Source organism: Panthera onca, chromosome B2 (assembly GCF_046562875.1).
Source record: "Panthera onca isolate mPanOnc1 chromosome B2, mPanOnc1 haplotype 2, whole genome shotgun sequence".
NCBI classification, from domain to species: domain Eukaryota; kingdom Metazoa; phylum Chordata; class Mammalia; order Carnivora; family Felidae; genus Panthera; species Panthera onca.
This window is the reverse complement of record NC_138343.1, coordinates 978,570-995,516: the sequence shown is the minus strand read 5'-3', so window position 1 is coordinate 995,516 and position 16,947 is coordinate 978,570. Positions and strand designations below refer to the sequence as shown.

General features: G+C 37.2%; 1 protein-coding gene across 1 annotated transcript; it reads left to right on the top strand.

Annotated features, from left to right (window-relative positions):
* Positions 1–11,213: 11,213 nt before the first annotated feature.
* LOC132666373 (olfactory receptor 2J3-like) lies at positions 11,214–12,158 on the top strand. The gene has a single exon (XM_078446407.1). It carries the CDS (start codon positions 11,214–11,216, stop codon positions 12,156–12,158), a length of 945 nt encoding a protein of 314 aa, XP_078302533.1.
* Positions 12,159–16,947: the final 4,789 nt, after the last annotated feature.

Sequence of the window (16,947 nt, the reverse complement as noted above, 5' to 3'; positions counted from 1 at the left end):
TGTCTGTGGTGATGTTTTCTGGTCCTTTCTAGTCTTTAATGCTTTGCTATATTTTTCTCCAACAGAGTCCGCCCTAAAACTGCTTGCAGGGTTGGTTTGGTTTTCCTTTAATTTTTGTTTGTCTGGGAAAGGCTTTGTCTCTCCCTCTATTCTTAAATTTTTTTTTAATGTTTGTTGTTATTATTATTATTATTATTATTATTTAATTTATTTATTGTTTACTTTATATCCAAGTTAGTTAGCATATAGTCCAACAATGATTTCAGGAGTAGATTCCTTAATGCCCTTTACCCATTAGTCCATTCCCCTTCCCTCGACCCTTCCATCAACCCTCTGATTGTTCTCTATATTTAAGAGTCTCCTGTGTTTTGTACCACTCCCTGTTTTTGTATTCTTTTGCTTCCCTTCCCTTATGTTCATCTGTTTAGTATTTTAAATTCTTCATATGAGTGAAGTCATATGATATTTGTCTATCTCTAACTAATTTCACTTAGCATAATACCCTCTAGTTCCATCCATGTAGTTGTAAATGGCAAGATTTCATTCTTTTTGATTGTTGACTAATACTCTATTGTATATACTTACCACTTCTTTATCCATTCATCTGTTGATAACATTTAGGCCCTTTGAATACTTTGGCTATTGTCAATAGTGCTGCTATAAATATTGGGGTCCATGTGCCACTTTGAAACAGCATACCTGTATCCCTTGGGTAAATACCTAGTAGTGAAATTGCTCGGTCATAGGGGAGTTCTATTTTTAACTTTTTGAGGAGCCTCCATACTGTTTCCCAGAGTGGCTGCACCAGCTTGCATTCCCACCAGCAGTACAAAAGAGATCCTCTTTCTCCACATCCTCGCCAATATCTGTCATTGTCTGAATTGTTAATGTTAGCCATTCTGACAGGTGTGAGGTGGTATCTCCTTGTGGTTTTGATTTGTATTTCCCTGATGATGAGTGATGTGGAACAAATTTTGATGTGTCGGTTGGCCATCTGGATGTCTTCCTTGGAGAAGTGTCTATTCATGTCTTTTGCCCATTTCTTCACTGGATTATTTGTTTTTTGAATATTGAGTTTGATAAGTTCTTTATACATTTTGGATACTAACCCTTTATGTAATATGTCATTAGCAAATATCTTCTCTCATTCCGTTGATTGCCTTTTAGTTTTATTGATTGTTTCCTTTGCTGTGCAGAATCTTTTTATTTGGGTTCCAAGAGTTCTCCTTTGCTTTTGTTCCCTTGCCTCTGGAGACATGTTGAGTAAGAAGTTGCTGCGGCTGAGGTCGAAGAAGTTTTTGCCTGATTTCTCCTCCAAGATTTTGATGGCTCTCTGTATTAAATTTAGGTGTTTCATTCATTTTGAGTTATTTTTGTGTATGGTGTAAGAAGGTGGTCCAGGTTCATTTTTCTGCAGGTCACTGTCCAGTTTCCCAACACCATTTGCTGAAGAGGCTGTCTTTATTACATTGTATATTCTTGTCTGCTTTGTCAAATATTAGTTGGGCATACGTTTGTGGGTCCATTGCTGGGTTCTCTATTCTGTTCCATTATCTGACTGTCTGTTTTTGTGCCAGTACCATACTGTCTTGATGATTACCATTTTGTAATACATCTTGAAGTCCAGGAGTATGATTCCTCAAGCTTCTGTTTTCTCTTTCAAGATTGCTTTGGCTATTCGGGGTCTTTCTGGTTCCATACCAGAATTGTTTCTTCTAGCTCTGTGAAGAATGCCGGTGTGATTTTGATAGGGAGTGCGTTGAATATGTAGATTGCTTTGGGTAGTATCAACTTTATAACAATGTTTCTTCTTCCATTCCAGGAGCATGGAATATTTTCTTTGTGTATGTGTGTGTGTGTGTGTGTGTGTGTGTGTGTGTGTGTGTGTGTGTATCTTCTTCAATTTGTTTCTTAAGTTTTCTATAGTTTCAGTGTATAGATTTTTCATATTTTAGGTTGGGTTCATTCCTAGGTATGTTATGGGTTTTGGTACAATTGTAAATGGGATCAGTTCCCTGATATATCTTTCTGTTGCTTCATTATTGGTGTATAGGAATGCAACCGATTTCTGTGCATTGATTTTATATCCTGAAACTTTGCTGAATTCATGGCTCAGTTCTAGCAGTTTTTGGTGGAATCTTTTGGGTTTTCCAAATAGAGTATCATGTCATCTGCAAAGAGTGAAAGTTTGACTTCTGCCTTGCTGATTTGGATGCCTTTTATTCCTTTGTACTATCAGATTGCTGAGGCTAAGTCGTCCAATACTACATTGAATAACAGTCATGACATCACAATGACTCTAAACCCATATCTTTCAATAATAACACTGAATGTAAATGGACTAAATGCCCCCACCAAAAGACATAGGGTATCAGAATGGATAAAAAACAAGACCCATTTATTTTCTGTCTACCAGAGACTCATTTTAGACCTGAGGACATCTTCAGATTGAAAGTGAGGGGATGGAGAACTATCTATCATGCTACTGGAAGTCAAAAGAAAACTGGAGTAGCCATACTTATATCAGACAAACTAGACTTTAAATTAAAGGCTGTAACAAGAGATGAAGAAGGGGATTATATCATAATTACAGGGTCTATCCATCAAGAAGAGCTAACAATTATAAATGTCTATATGCTGAATACAAGAGCTCCCAAATACATAAAACAATTAATGATAAACATAAGCAACCTTATTGATAAGAATGTGGTAATTGCAGGGGACTTTAATACCCCACTTACAACAATGGATAGATCATCTAGACAGAGAATCAATAATGAAACAAGGGCCCTGAATGCTACATTGGATCAGATGGACTTGACAGATATATTTAGAATGCTGCATCCCAAAGCAACAGAGTATACTTTCTTCTCGAATGCACATGGAGCATGCTCCAAGATAGATCACATAGTGTGTCACAAAACAGCCCTTCATAAGTATACAAGAATTGAGATCATACCATGCGTACTTTCAGACCACAATGCGATGAAGCTTGAAATCAACCACCGGAAAAAGTCTGGAAAACCTCCAAAAGCATGGAGGTATAGAGGTTAAAGAACACCCTACTAAAGAATGAATGGGTCAACCAGGCAATTAGAGAAGAAATTAAAATATATATGGAAACAAATGAAAATACAACAATCCAAAAGCTTTAGGATGAAGCAAAGCCTTGCTGAGAGGAAAATACATTGCAATCCAGGCCTATCTCAAGAAACAAGAAAAGTCCCAAATATAAAATCTAACAGCACACCTAAAGGAACTAGAAGCAGAACAGCAAAGCCCCCCGCCAAAACGCAGCAGAAGAAGAGAAATAATAAAGATCAGAGCAGAAATAAACAATACAGAATCTAAAAAAAAAAAAAAAGTAGAGCAGATCAACGAAACCAAGAGTTGGTTTTTTGAAAAAATAAAGAAAATTGATAAACCTCTAGCCAGGCTTCTCAAAAAGAAAAGGAAGGTGACCCAAGTAGATAAAATCATGAATGAAAATAAAATTATTACAACCAATCCCTCAGAAATGCAAGCAATTATCAGGGAATACTATGAAAAATTATATGCCAACAAACTGGAAACCTGGAAGAAATGGACAAATTCCTAAGCACCAACACACTTCCAAAACTCAAATGGAAAGCAACACAAAGTTTGAACAGACCCATAACTAGTGAAGAAATTGAATCAGTTATCAAAAATCTCCCAACAAGAGTCCAGTAACAGATGGCTTCCCTGGGGAATTCCACCAGACATTTAAAGCAGAGATAATACCTATCCTTCTCAAGCTATTCCAAAAAAATAGAAAGAGAAGGAAAACTTCTAGACTCATCATTCTATGAAGCCAGCATTACTTTGATTCCCAAACCAGACAGAGACCCAGCAAAAAAAGAGAACTACAGGCCAATATCCATGATGAATATGGATGCAAACATTCTCAACAAGATACTAGCAAATTGAATTCAACAGCATATAAAAAGAATTATTCACCATGATCAAGTGGGATTCATTCCTGGGATGCAGGGCTGGTTCAACATTCGCAAATCAACCAATGTGATACATCACATTAATAAAACAAAAGATAAGAACCATATAATCTTGTCAATAGATGCAGAAAAAGCATTCGACAAAATTCAGCATTCTTTTTTAATAAAAACCCGAGAAAGTAGGGATAGAAGGAACATACTTAAACATTACAAAAGCCATGTATGAAAAGCCCACAGCTAATATCATCCTCAGTGGGGAAACACTGAGAGCTTTCCCATGAGATCAGCAACATGACAGGGATGTCCACTCTCACCGCTGCTGTTTAACATAGTGTGGGAAGTTCTAGTATCAGCAATCAGACAAAAAAGGAAATCAAAGGCATCCAAATTGGCAAAGATGAAGTCAAGCTTTCACTTTTTGCACATGACATGATACTTTACATGGGAAACCCGATAGACTCCACCAAAAGTCTGCTAGAACTGATAAATGAATTCAGCAAAGTCGCAGGATACAAAATTAATGTACAGAACTCAGTTTAATTCTTGTACACTAATAATGAAGCAACAGAAAGAGAAATAAAGAAACTGATTCCATTCACAATTGCACCAAGAATCAGAAAATACCTAGGAAAAAAAAAACTAACCAACGATGTAAAAGATCTGTATGCTGAAAACTATAGAAAGCTTATGAAGGATTGAAGAAGATACAAAGAAATGGAAAAACATTCCGTACTCATGGATTAGAAGAATAAATATTGTTAAAATGTCAATACTATCCAAATCAATCTACATATTCAATGCAATCCCAATCAAAATTGCACCAGCATTCTTCTCAAAGCTAGAACAAGCAATCCTAAAATTTGTATGGAACCACAAAAGACCCCAAATAGCCAAATTAATATTGAAGAAGAAGACCAAAGCAGGAGGCATCACAATCCCAGACTTCAGCCTCTATTACAAAGCTGTAATCATCAAGACAGCATGGTATTGGCACAAATACAGACACAGACCAATGGAATAGAATACAGACTCCAGAATTGGACCCACAAAAGTATGGCCAACTACTGTTTGACAAAGCAGGAAAGAATATCCGATGGAAAGAAGACATTCTCTTTAATAAATGATGCTGGGAGAACTGGATAGCAACATGCAGAAGAATGAAACCAGACCACTTTCTGACACCATTCACAAAATAAACTCAAAATGGATATAGGACCTGAATGTGAGACAGGAAACCATCAAAACTCTAGAGGAGAAAGCAGGAAAAAAACCTCTCTGACCTCAGCTGCAGCAAGTTCTTACTTGACACATCTCCAAAGGCAAGGGAATTAAAAGCAAAAATGAACTATTGGGACGTCATGAAGATAAAAAGCTTCTGCACTGCAAAGGAAATAATCAACAAAACTAAAAGGCAACTGATGGAATGAGAGAAGATATTTGCAAATGCCATATCAGACAAAGGGCTCGTATCCAAAATCTATAAAGAACTTACCACACTCCACACCCCCCAAAAAAACAATCCAGTGAAGAAATGGGCAGAAAATATGAATAGACACTTCTCTAAAGAAGACATCCAGATGGCCAACAGACACATGAAAAGATGCTCAACGTCGCTCTTCATCAGGGAAATACAAATCAAAACCACACTCGGATACCACCTCACTCCAGTCAGAGTAGCTAAAATGAACAAATCAGGATACTATAGATGCTGGCGAGGATGTGGAGAAATGGGAACGGTCTTGCTCTGTTGGTAGGAATTCAAACTGGTGCAGCCACTCTGGAAAACAGTGTGGAGGTTTCTCAAAAAATTAAAAATAGATCTACCCTATGACCCTGCAATAGCACTGCTAGGAATTTACCCAAGGGATATAGGAGTACTGATGCATAGGGGCTCTTGTACCCCAATGTTTATAGCAGCACTTTCAACAATAGCCAAATTATGGAAAGGGCCTAAATGTCCATCAACTGATGAATGGATAAAGAAGATGTGGTTTATACATACAATGGAGCACTACTTGGCAGTGGGAAAGAATGAAATCTGGCCATTTGTAGCAACATGGATGGAACTGGAAAGTATTATGCTAAGTGAAATAAGTCAGGCAGAGAAAGACAGATACCATGTTTTCACTCATATGTGGATCCTGAGAAACTTAACAGAAGACCATGGGGGAGAGGAACGGGGAGAGGGGAAGTTACAGAGGGGGAAGGAGGCAAACCATAAGGCACTCTTAAAATACTGAGAACAAACTAAGGGTTGATGGGGGTGGGGAGAGGGGAAAGTGGGTGATGGGCATTGAGGAGGGCAACTGTTGGAATGAGCACTGGGTGCTGTAAGGAAACCAATTTGACAATAAATTGTATTTTAAAAAACTTAAAAATAAAATAGAAAAGGAAATACCTGATTGGCATCTAAAAATGGTCCTTAATTTTTGAGGGAGAGAGAGAGCATGAGCAAGAGAAGTGCAGAGAGAGAGGGAAACACAGAATCTGAAGCAGTCTCTGGGCTCTCAGATGTCAGCACAGAACCCGACACAGAACTTGAACCCACAAACCGAGAGATCATGACATGTGTTAAGGTGAGATGCTTAACCAACTGAGCCCCCCAGGTGCCCTAACAATTGCTATTTTTAAAATGTAATCTTATTATAATATGATATTCATACCAAGATTTCTTTGGTGAAATGGAATATATTAGGTAGAAACAATGTAAAATGTAAAAGTGTTCATTAATGTATAAGCTCATGATATAGGTTTTGTATAGTCTTTACGTATTACACTTAAAAATGTTTCATAATTCCTTTCCTTCCCCAGATTGGAATATTTCTGACAAGTTATCCCTCAGATTTGACCCTTAGCATGGTAAGGAATTGGGGGGAAAATTTCAGGTAATTCAGGGAAACCCGTTCCCTTCCCTATCGACACAGCTTAAAGCATGTTTGTCAGTGATGGTTGGTCTGTAGATTCATTGTGATATTAGTACAACAGTGTGGTTATCATGTGGAAGATATCCCTCAGAAGCTGTTCCAACCAGGACAACTCTTGGAAGGGCATTAATTGCCTTGCTGGGATTTACCCTCCCAATGGCTCTAATCAAGAGAATTATTTTATTTACGTAAAGGCTCCAGTTGCTGTAGGAAAAGGGTCCATCCCCTGATACACTGCATGCTCTAATAAGGTCCTCCTTTCAACTAAACCAAATCTTTTGGGTAAACACAGGACTCTCTTTTGTAGCAATGGTAATCACAGTAATTTCCAGACTCTGTTGTCCTATGATATAGAGGATTAGAATGTGTGTGGGCACACATTTATGTTGGTAATTTCAAGGAGATGAAAACCAGAGGTCAGGTAGGTCCACCAGGAAGGAGGGTATAGATCATGAAGACAGATAAAGGGAATGTGGACAGACACAGGACGCACGAGTACTAATTAAGCACTAGGTAAGAGCATAAAAAGACTAAAGTAAGAAAAAAGTAAGCTGGCCAGTGATTTGTAGACAGGAAAAGACTCAGGTCTTTTCCTCAAAAAAAGAAAGAAGATATTTCATTCTATAGCCTACCAAAGCAACTAGTGATAAAGTCTTTACTTCTCTCCCTTCCAGTAAGAAGAAAATTAAACCATAAAGTTCCTACCTTTTCTCTAGTCATGTCTGGTAACCGTTCATTCCTCATCTCCTTCCCCTTTCTAAGTTCTGTAGAATGCTAAGGACAAGCCATGCAACAGACAGACACCTCACTGCTGCACTTTCAGCTAATGCACTAAGTTGTCCAGGTAACTGTGTAAAGAAGGAGAAAGTTATATCTGCATTAGAAGGGGCAATGGCATTTGGGATCATATATCTCATGATGTATTATCTCCCGTTCTAGGGAAATTAAAAAGGAATCTCAGGATTTTTCTTTCATCTCTCAAATAGCAGTGACTCCTAAGTGAAGTGATCTTTATGATTTACCATCTGTTACTGTTGTTTGTTTCAGTCAAAGCAGATGTCTTCACCCAGTGGGCTGCAGCCACTCCTCTTTGGTGAGGTCTGATCCTCAGCCATGGAGAGGGAGCCCCCCTTCCAAGTTTATTTTCTTGGATACTGTATCTCGGTCCAAGTTACCCTTTACAGATCTCTACATCTTTATAATTACTCTCTCCCATGGTATAATAATTCCTTGAACTAAACTTCTGTTTACTTACAAGGAATTTATTTTTAAGCAATGCACTTGTGTGATTATCCTGGATGGTTTCTGAGCTGTAGAAAGTGGCTTAGTTTCATGTAACAACTAGTTAATGGTTAAGAGTGATGAGGTTGAGTCAGTCGTACAGGCTTGAGCCAAACTGTTTCTAACTTTCCTGCTGAAACTCAATCAAGTAGCCACTTCCAACATCTTTTTCAAGAGTTATGTTTGTAGAAGGTGAGCAAGTTGAGAGGCAACCACAGGTGTCTCTGTTGTGGTTTCCTTCTGTTTTTGCTGTAGCTTATTAAGAAGTGTGAGGGAGACCTGGCTGTGGAAGGTGGAGACAGATGCAGCAAAACTGAATAAGGCAGAGCCCTGTCACACTAACTGTAGGCGAAAAGATAGCATCAATCTCTCCCAAGACAGATTCAAAACCCACAAGAGAAAAAGAATAATCTAAGAGGTATAACTATTATGAAAGTGATTAAATTTTTTTAACAACAAAAAGAAACATAAGACTCATTAGGCACAGTATATTAAAAGATAAATAGCCATTCATTAGTTTCAGTAAATATTCAGAATTCTTCTGAAGTTGGAAAATAAAAATATATGTGGAAATTATAAATTATGCTCAGAATTCAAATACTATCTCCATTCTCATCTTGGAGAGAAAGAAATAATGTGGACACCTTCATCAAGCCTGTGACAGACACAGATTCAGCTTTACACCCTATGATCAGGTTACTTTCTATTCCCGCTCCCCCCCCCAACCCCATACTCGCACTCTTCCTCCTTTGCTCTCTCAAATAATTTGTATCTTCCATTCCTAAAAATTCTTTTCAAATTCAGTTACATTCACATGTCCCATGGGAAGAATTCTATCACTTTCTCCCCAGTCCATGTCACAGATATGTTCACCAAAACTAAGATCTTTGGCCTTGTTCATATTATGAGTATCTGTAAGTTGATGTTGTCCATCTGCCTTTTTTGTATTTCTACTTGTTCCCTAGTTTTCAGTCTAGAAACAAGTCCTGAGTGCAACTAAACAGTCAGAAGAGAATGGTCTTTCTACAAAAATATTTAACTGAAGCTCCAGAATTTTCACCCTGTGGACAGTAGTTCCCTTATCTGAGGTAACACTTTCTGTAGTTTCAGTGACCCTGTGATCAACCATGGCCTCTGGAAGCAGATGATCCTCCTGAGGGTTCATCAGAAAGTCAATTGCAGCCCAACGCTAGGTCACATGCCTGGGTCATTCTTGTCACTACATCTCTGATCAGGTGGGCATATTGTTATCTTACAGAATCACAAGGAGAATAAGAGTGAGTACAATCAGATATTTGGGAGAGACACCATAGTCCTATAACTCTCACTACAGTATATTATAATTGTTCCATTTTATTATAGTTGTTAATCTCTTATTGTGCCTAAATTTGTAAATTAAACTTAATATAGGCATGTATTTATAGGAAAACAATAGTATGTATAGGGTTTGGTACTAACCTTTGTTTCAGGCATCCACTGGGGTCTTGGAACCCAGTGGATAAGGGGGTGCTACAGAAAACATTTTGAAATTGGTCATAGATTTGATGTTCATCATGACTTTTTGTCCATGAGAGGTTATTGGAATTAAAGTTATTCTGTTGTTGTTTTTTTTATAATCCCATTAATGGAACACAGCCTGAATATGTTGAAAAGGAAACTAAAGCTATTCATCAAAAAAAGATCATTTGTTTCATGGAAATTTTCTTCTGTAGTTATGTGAGGAAGTTTCCAATTACTGTTTACCCAGATATCACCCTGGGATAAATGAGAATTTGACAGTTAAGAAGCTATGTTACTATAACATGGCAAATATCTGGATAAAATATAAAAGTGGAAAATTTTTTTATTTTACATTTAATTTGTGAAATTTTTTATTCTGGTGAAATTTAAAATTTACAGAGAAGCTGCAAAAGTGGTACAAAGAACCACCACTAACCCTTTACAGATCCAGCAGTAGTTTATATTGTGTCTAGAAAGACGTTTTCTATCCATCTACCTACATACCTACCTAGCTACCTAACTACCTACCTATCATCATCTGTTTTTCTGGCCATTGGAGACTAAGTAAGAGACATCATGTCCCTTTACCTTTAAATACTTTGATGTTGATTTCCTAAGAACAGGAACTTTATTTTACATAACAGCAGAGTTGACAAAACAGGAAATGTAATATGAATACAATATTATTATCTAATCCATAGTCGAAAGTCATATTTCTCCAATACTCTGAAATAGGCTGCTAGTAGCTATGTTTTCCCAGTGCAGGGCCCCCCATTTAGATAATGTGTCTCCTTCGTCTCCTTAGTCTAGACCAATTCCTCAGCCTTTATTTGTCTTCATTTAACTGAATATTTTTGAAGGTTACAGGACAGCTATTTTGTCCAGCTTGTCTCAATTTGAGTTGGTCTCATGTGTCTTCAATGCTGAAATCAGGCTGTGCATTTTTGGCAGGAATGTCACTGAGTGACATTATGTCCTGCTCAGAGCATCATGTCAGTAGGTGCAAGATGTTGGTTTGTCTCAACACTGGTGTTGTCAATATTGTATTATTAATATTGACTAATGTATTATTAATATTGTTAATATTGACTAATCTTGTGATGTTCATCCACCACATTTTTCTCTTGTGAAGTTTACTATTCTTCATTTTGTAATTAACAGGTAATTAGTGGGGAGGTATTTTAGAGCATGTAAATATCCTGTTTCTCATATTTCATTCACTAGTTTTTAGTATCTATTTACCATTTTTAACTCTACCATTCCTTCTATACACATTATTAGGATCCCTACTGACAGAAATAATATTTTCTTCTCCACTAATAATTTATAAATATATCACTATAAGGTTTTGGATTCTTACGTCTCTCAATTCATTAGCATAATTTCTCTTAATGCCCAAAATGTCCCAGCGTTGAACAGTGGTAGTCCTTTTAAACTGGCTTCTGTTTCTTTTCCATGTGTCCCTATGATTCTTGGAGCATTTTCTTACGTTTTGGGGAAGTATGTGATTCTTTTCTCAGGTAACAAGGAAAGAATGATGAAGGGGAAAAATGCAAGTTCTGAAGGCTACTTTATTCTACTGGGTTTTTCACATTGGCCTCATCTGGAAGTAGTTCTCTTTGTGCTTATCTTGATGTTCTACTTGATGACATTGATAGGCAACCTTTTTATTATTGTCTTGTCATACCTGGACGCCCATCTCCACACTCCCATGTACTTCTTCCTCTCAAACCTCTCTTTTCTGGATCTCTGCTACACCACCAGCTCCATCCCTCAGTTGCTGGTCAATCTCTGGGGCCCAGAAAAGACCATCTCTTATGCCGGTTGCATGACTCAACTTTACTTTGCCCTTGCACTGGGAACCACAGAGTGTGTCCTCCTGGTGGTCATGTCCTATGACCGTTATGCAGCTGTCTGTAGACCCCTACATTACACCGTGCTCATGAACCCTCGTTTCTGCCACCTGTTGGCTGTGGCTTCCTGGGTCAGTGGCTTTACCAACTCAGCACTTCATTCCTCCTTTACCTTCTGGGTCCCCCTCTGTGGACATCACCAAGTGGACCATTTCTTCTGTGAAGTTCCAGCACTGCTGCGACTATCATGTGTTGATACCCGTGCTAATGAGCTGACCCTCCTGATCACAAGCTCCATTTTTGTTTTCATACCACTCATCCTGATTCTCAGCTCATATGTTGCCATTGCCCGTACTGTGCTGAGGTTGCAGTCATCAACCAGACTTCAGAGACTCTTTGGAACATGCGGAGCCCATCTTATGGTTGTGTGCCTCTTTTTCATTCCAATCTTGTGCATATATCTGCAGCCACCATCAGGAAGTTCTCAAGAACAAGGCAAGTTCATTGCCCTTTTTTATACTGTTGTCACACCTAGCCTCAACCCTCTAATCTACACTCTCAGAAACAAAGATGTAAGAGGGGCAGTAAGGAGACTAGTGGGACAGGAGAGGCCTGTGCACTCATGACCTTCACAGGACAACACAGTGCCTCCTCAGTAAGGACTTGTCTGCATACATCCATCGTCTTCTCTCCCATTTACTCACTCAGCACCAGTGGAGTGTGTGTCTCTCAGGACCACAGAGCTCTGACCCACAGATATGAATTAAACAGTCTGCCTAAATACTAATCACTCTCCAATGGAGAAAACATCCATGTAAAACAAAGATCAAAAATCAGTATTTTCCATGGTACAATAAATAAAACAAAGGTATCCTATCCTTAATTGAAATTAAGAAATAAAATTCCTGTAGAATGACGATATACCTAATTTTTAAAAACCTAGACTATTGTCTTATAATTTTTCCTTTTAAGGAAGAATTTGCTCTAAAATTTGTTTTCTATTTTTGGTTTAACTAAAGACATAGTGAAATATCTTAAATCTTTTCTGCAATCCTGTTATTCTTTTTGGAATTAATGTAGAGAGGAATTTTGGTCTGTATTCTTTAATACCCTATAGCAGCAGTAAGAAAATGAGTTTTATGAATTATAACAAGAAAGTCTCTGAAATACTGAAGTAAACATAAGCATATTGTGTTTCTTTCTCGAGGCAGTGGGAAGTGTATAAGAGGTGGAAATCACTTAAAGAGTTGTGGGATATAACCTGTAACGTAAGGGTCATTAAAGGCCAGGGATTATTAGAAGTGTTTGGGGCACATGGTTAGCCTGAGGAGCAGTAAGGAATATCTGAGGCAGACAGACTTCTAAGCTCTGGAAATGACTGCATGAATCCAATTGGTGTTTGAAAGAATTACCTGAAAATATAGTAGAAAAATTTTGTGATAAAAGCATATGGAACACACAGTAAAATGTCTATAAACATATAGATAATATAACAATCCCAAATGTTGCAAAACTATGAAGTAATTGGAGGTATCACACATTGTTTATGGAATATAAAATCATTCAATCATTTTGAAAAAAAAGCTTATGGAAAATGTTAGTTTTCTTTTTAGGCTTGATATAATTTGAATGTTTGAGATTAGAAAGTACATAATGAAAATCAACTTATATATTTTCCATATAAATAAATGTATTTATTTTATAAAAGTAGCAGTTTTGTTACCTATATGTTTGCCAACCATCTCCTTATGAAATAAGTGTGGTGTGTACATAACACTAAACTGGCAGCTGTATTATTCAGCTAGAGCAGATGAAGGACAATTCACTGTAAAGTAAAATCTTGAAATCTGAGTTTTGTATGGTAAACCAAATCTTATTTGTAGTTTTTGAGGCCTTTAAAGCTTAGATATGATGATTAAAACCTTATTTCCTAGATTATTAAGATGAAAAATACATCCCCAAACTTCCCCTCCATTTCCTCTGTGGCTGAAACTACCTTGTTAGTTTCTGTTGACTTTCTCTTCTCCTTTGTGTATCTGTGATCCTTCCTTTATGACCAACTAGGTATAAACAACAATATGGTGTATATTCACTTGTCCTTACCTACTGTCTAAGAAATGAAAAACCAAGAATCACCCATACAAATGAACTTTTAGTGAATAACTGTGACCACATATGGTGAACCATCACAAAGAAAAAAAACAAAAAACAAAACAAAACAAACTTTAAAAAACAAGAAAAATAGCTTGGTTCTTCAAATCGTTTTGCACTATGGAAATCTTACTATTTGGGTTGTCTTATGTAGTACCAGAGTGTCCCAGTATCTAACTTTAGTGTTTTTTTTTTTAATTTTTAATGTTTATTTATTTTTTAGAGAGAGAGAGAGGGAGAGGGAGAGAGACAGAGACAGAGACAGAGACAGAGACAGAGACTGAATGTGAGCAGGGGAGGAGCAGAGAGAGAGGAGACACAGAATCCTAAGCAGGCTCCAGGCTTTGAGCTATCATCACAGAGCCCAACGTGGGGCTCAAATTCACAAACTGCGAGATCATGACCTGAGCTATAGTTGGGCACTTGTCTAAGCTTAACTTGCATGTGGCAAAAACAGAGTAATGACAATAGATTTTTAGCTTTGGGGGTCTCTTTTAGGGTCACCAACACCCATGGGATCATCCCATTGCCAAGTCTAAACTTCAAACTAACTTTTGGAAAATTGGCATTTACACAGCATGCATGGATTTCGGCAATAGGCAACCTTCCTGAAGAACCAGCGATGGATCTGGCCTTCTCCCAGCTGCCATTGGTGGCCAAATCCACTGATGTGCCAGCTGCTGTTTGGCCCCAGGAAATCTCTCCCCCTCAGCCAGACAGGTGTCTCCCAGTCTTTTCCCACTTCATCTTATACTTGCTCCTGTGCAGAATACACACACGCCTGATTATGTCTCTGTTGTGCCTCAGCAGTACAGGATTACTAGCACAGGCACGCCATCCAGGTCATCACAGAAATCAGCTCTGGCTTATAGCAGGTGCATTCATTCTCGGTTCTTCTGTTGGCTTCAGGGTCATGTCTTCTGTATGTTTGACAAATATGGGGCTGGCGGGTCACTGGTTATGTCATGACAACATCAAGTGATTTCAAAAATAATAACAATTTCAAATTCACATTCATCCTGTTCTTATTATAATTTTACAAGCACAACAACAATAAGAACAACTTACATAAAAGTAAATAGTACGTACACTTACTGTAGACCTTCACTGGATTCCACAAATGTTAACACCTTACCCTGGGTGCGTTATCATTTTCTGTCTATAGTATTGTAATGTTAATATGCACTTTAAATATTTCTCTGCAATATATGGAGAATAATACACATACTTACGCCTAAGTGCTCATGGGAGTATTTCCTGAAGAAAAGATCTAATCCAGGATCACAAGTTGGATTTAGGTACTACATCTCTTACTGTGCTCTAATGTGGAAACATTTCTTAGTCTTCCTTGTCTTTAATGGGCCTAAAATTTTTGAAGAGTATAGACCATTTATTTAATATAATTATCTTTCAGTTAAAGTTTTACTTATGCATGATTACATTCAATTTATTCATTTATTGGCATGAATACCATAGAAGTGACATTGTGATATTAGTGATATTGGTGCCTGCCAGGAATTTTTTTCTTAAGTTTTTATTTAATTCCAGTAGGTTAACATACAATGTAATATTAGTTTCAGGTGTACAATACAATGAGTCAACACTTCCATATAACACCCAGTGCTCATTACAACAAGTGCCCTCCTTCATCCCCATCAGTTATTTAACCCATCCCCCTGCCCATCTCCCCTCTGGTAACCATCTGTTTGTTCTCTATTGTTAAGAGTCTGTTTTTTGTTTTTTTGTTTTTTTAGTTTCTCTCTCTCTCTCTCTTTCCTCTGCTTATTTGTTTCTTAAATTCCATGTATGAGTGAAATCATATGGTATTTGTCTTTCTCTGACTGTCTTATTTCACTAGGATAACACTATCTAGCCCCATTTATGTCACTGCAAATGGCAAGATTTTATTCTTTTTGATGGCTGAATAATATTCATTCAATATTCCATTGTATGTATATATACATATATTCTGTTATATATCATGTATGTACATATATATACATATATACGAATATGTATACACACACACACTACCTATACATACTACCTCTTTTTTATCTATTCATCTATTGATGGACACTTGGGCTGTCTTTTATAAAGTTATTATCTTTCTATTGGTAATTTATAAGTGTCTTGTGGGCAGATACATTAAAATTAGGTAGAATTCTGTTTTTGCTTAATTTTACATCCTAGTTTTACAATCAATCATCCATTATTAATTCCTCCAAGAAGCCATTATTACCATGGTGGTCACCAAAGTTTATTTTCAGAGTTTCATCATTTATTGTATATATATTTGGTGGTGTGATAGATTTAGCAGTGCCTCCTCCTTCTCTTTTGTCAGGGTGTCCACATCCTAATCCCTGACATCTGTGGTTGTATATTACTTACATGGCAAAAGGACTTTACAGATGTGAATAAATTAAGGATCTTCAGATTGGAAGATTATCCTGCATTATCTATGTGGGCTAATGTAATCACAAGGGTCCTTATAAGAGGGAGACAGGGGGTCAGAGATAAGAGGAAATACACTGCTGGCTTTGAGATGGGGGAAAGAGCCAACAACTGAGGCATGTAGGTGGCCTCTAGAAGGTGGAGAAGTCAAAGAGAGGACAAATGAATAAAATAAAAAAATGAAAGAAGAAAGCAGTATGGATGTTCCTCAACCAGTTAAAAATAGAACCCCTGTATGATCCACTTCAGGGAAAATATCCAAAGGAAGTTAAATCAGTATCTTGAGGAGATAATCAGCACTCCTATGTTCATGACAGCTTTATTCATTGTAGGTAAGACATGGAAATAACATGTGTCTATTGATGCATGAATGGATAAAGAAGATGCAATATATATATTTTTCATATATAAAATCATATATATTTTATATGTGTATATTTGTATATCATATACACAAAAATATAAATAATTATATATAAATTACATATACAACTTATATATAATCACATATATTACATATGTAAATATATGTATATAATTTACATATATATATACACGAAAAGGAATATTATCCAGCTACAAAAAGAAATTCTGTCATTTGTGACAACATGGAAAAACCTAGAGGACATTAGGCTAAGAATTACTAACCAGACAGAAAAACAAGTACTGTGTGATACCACTCATATGTGGAATCTAAAAATCAGAGTAGAATTTCTATAAACATACAGTAGTATGGTGGTTATCAGGGCCTGGGGCTGGATGGCAGGAACGGGGAGATGCTGGTCAAAGGGTACAAGACTTCAGCTGTAC

Bases quoted from the DNA above. Each gene is read 5' to 3' on its own strand.
- LOC132666373 (XM_078446407.1), top strand. From the start codon at position 11,214: ATGATGAAGGGGAAAAATGCAAGTTCTGAAGGCTACTTTATTCTACTG.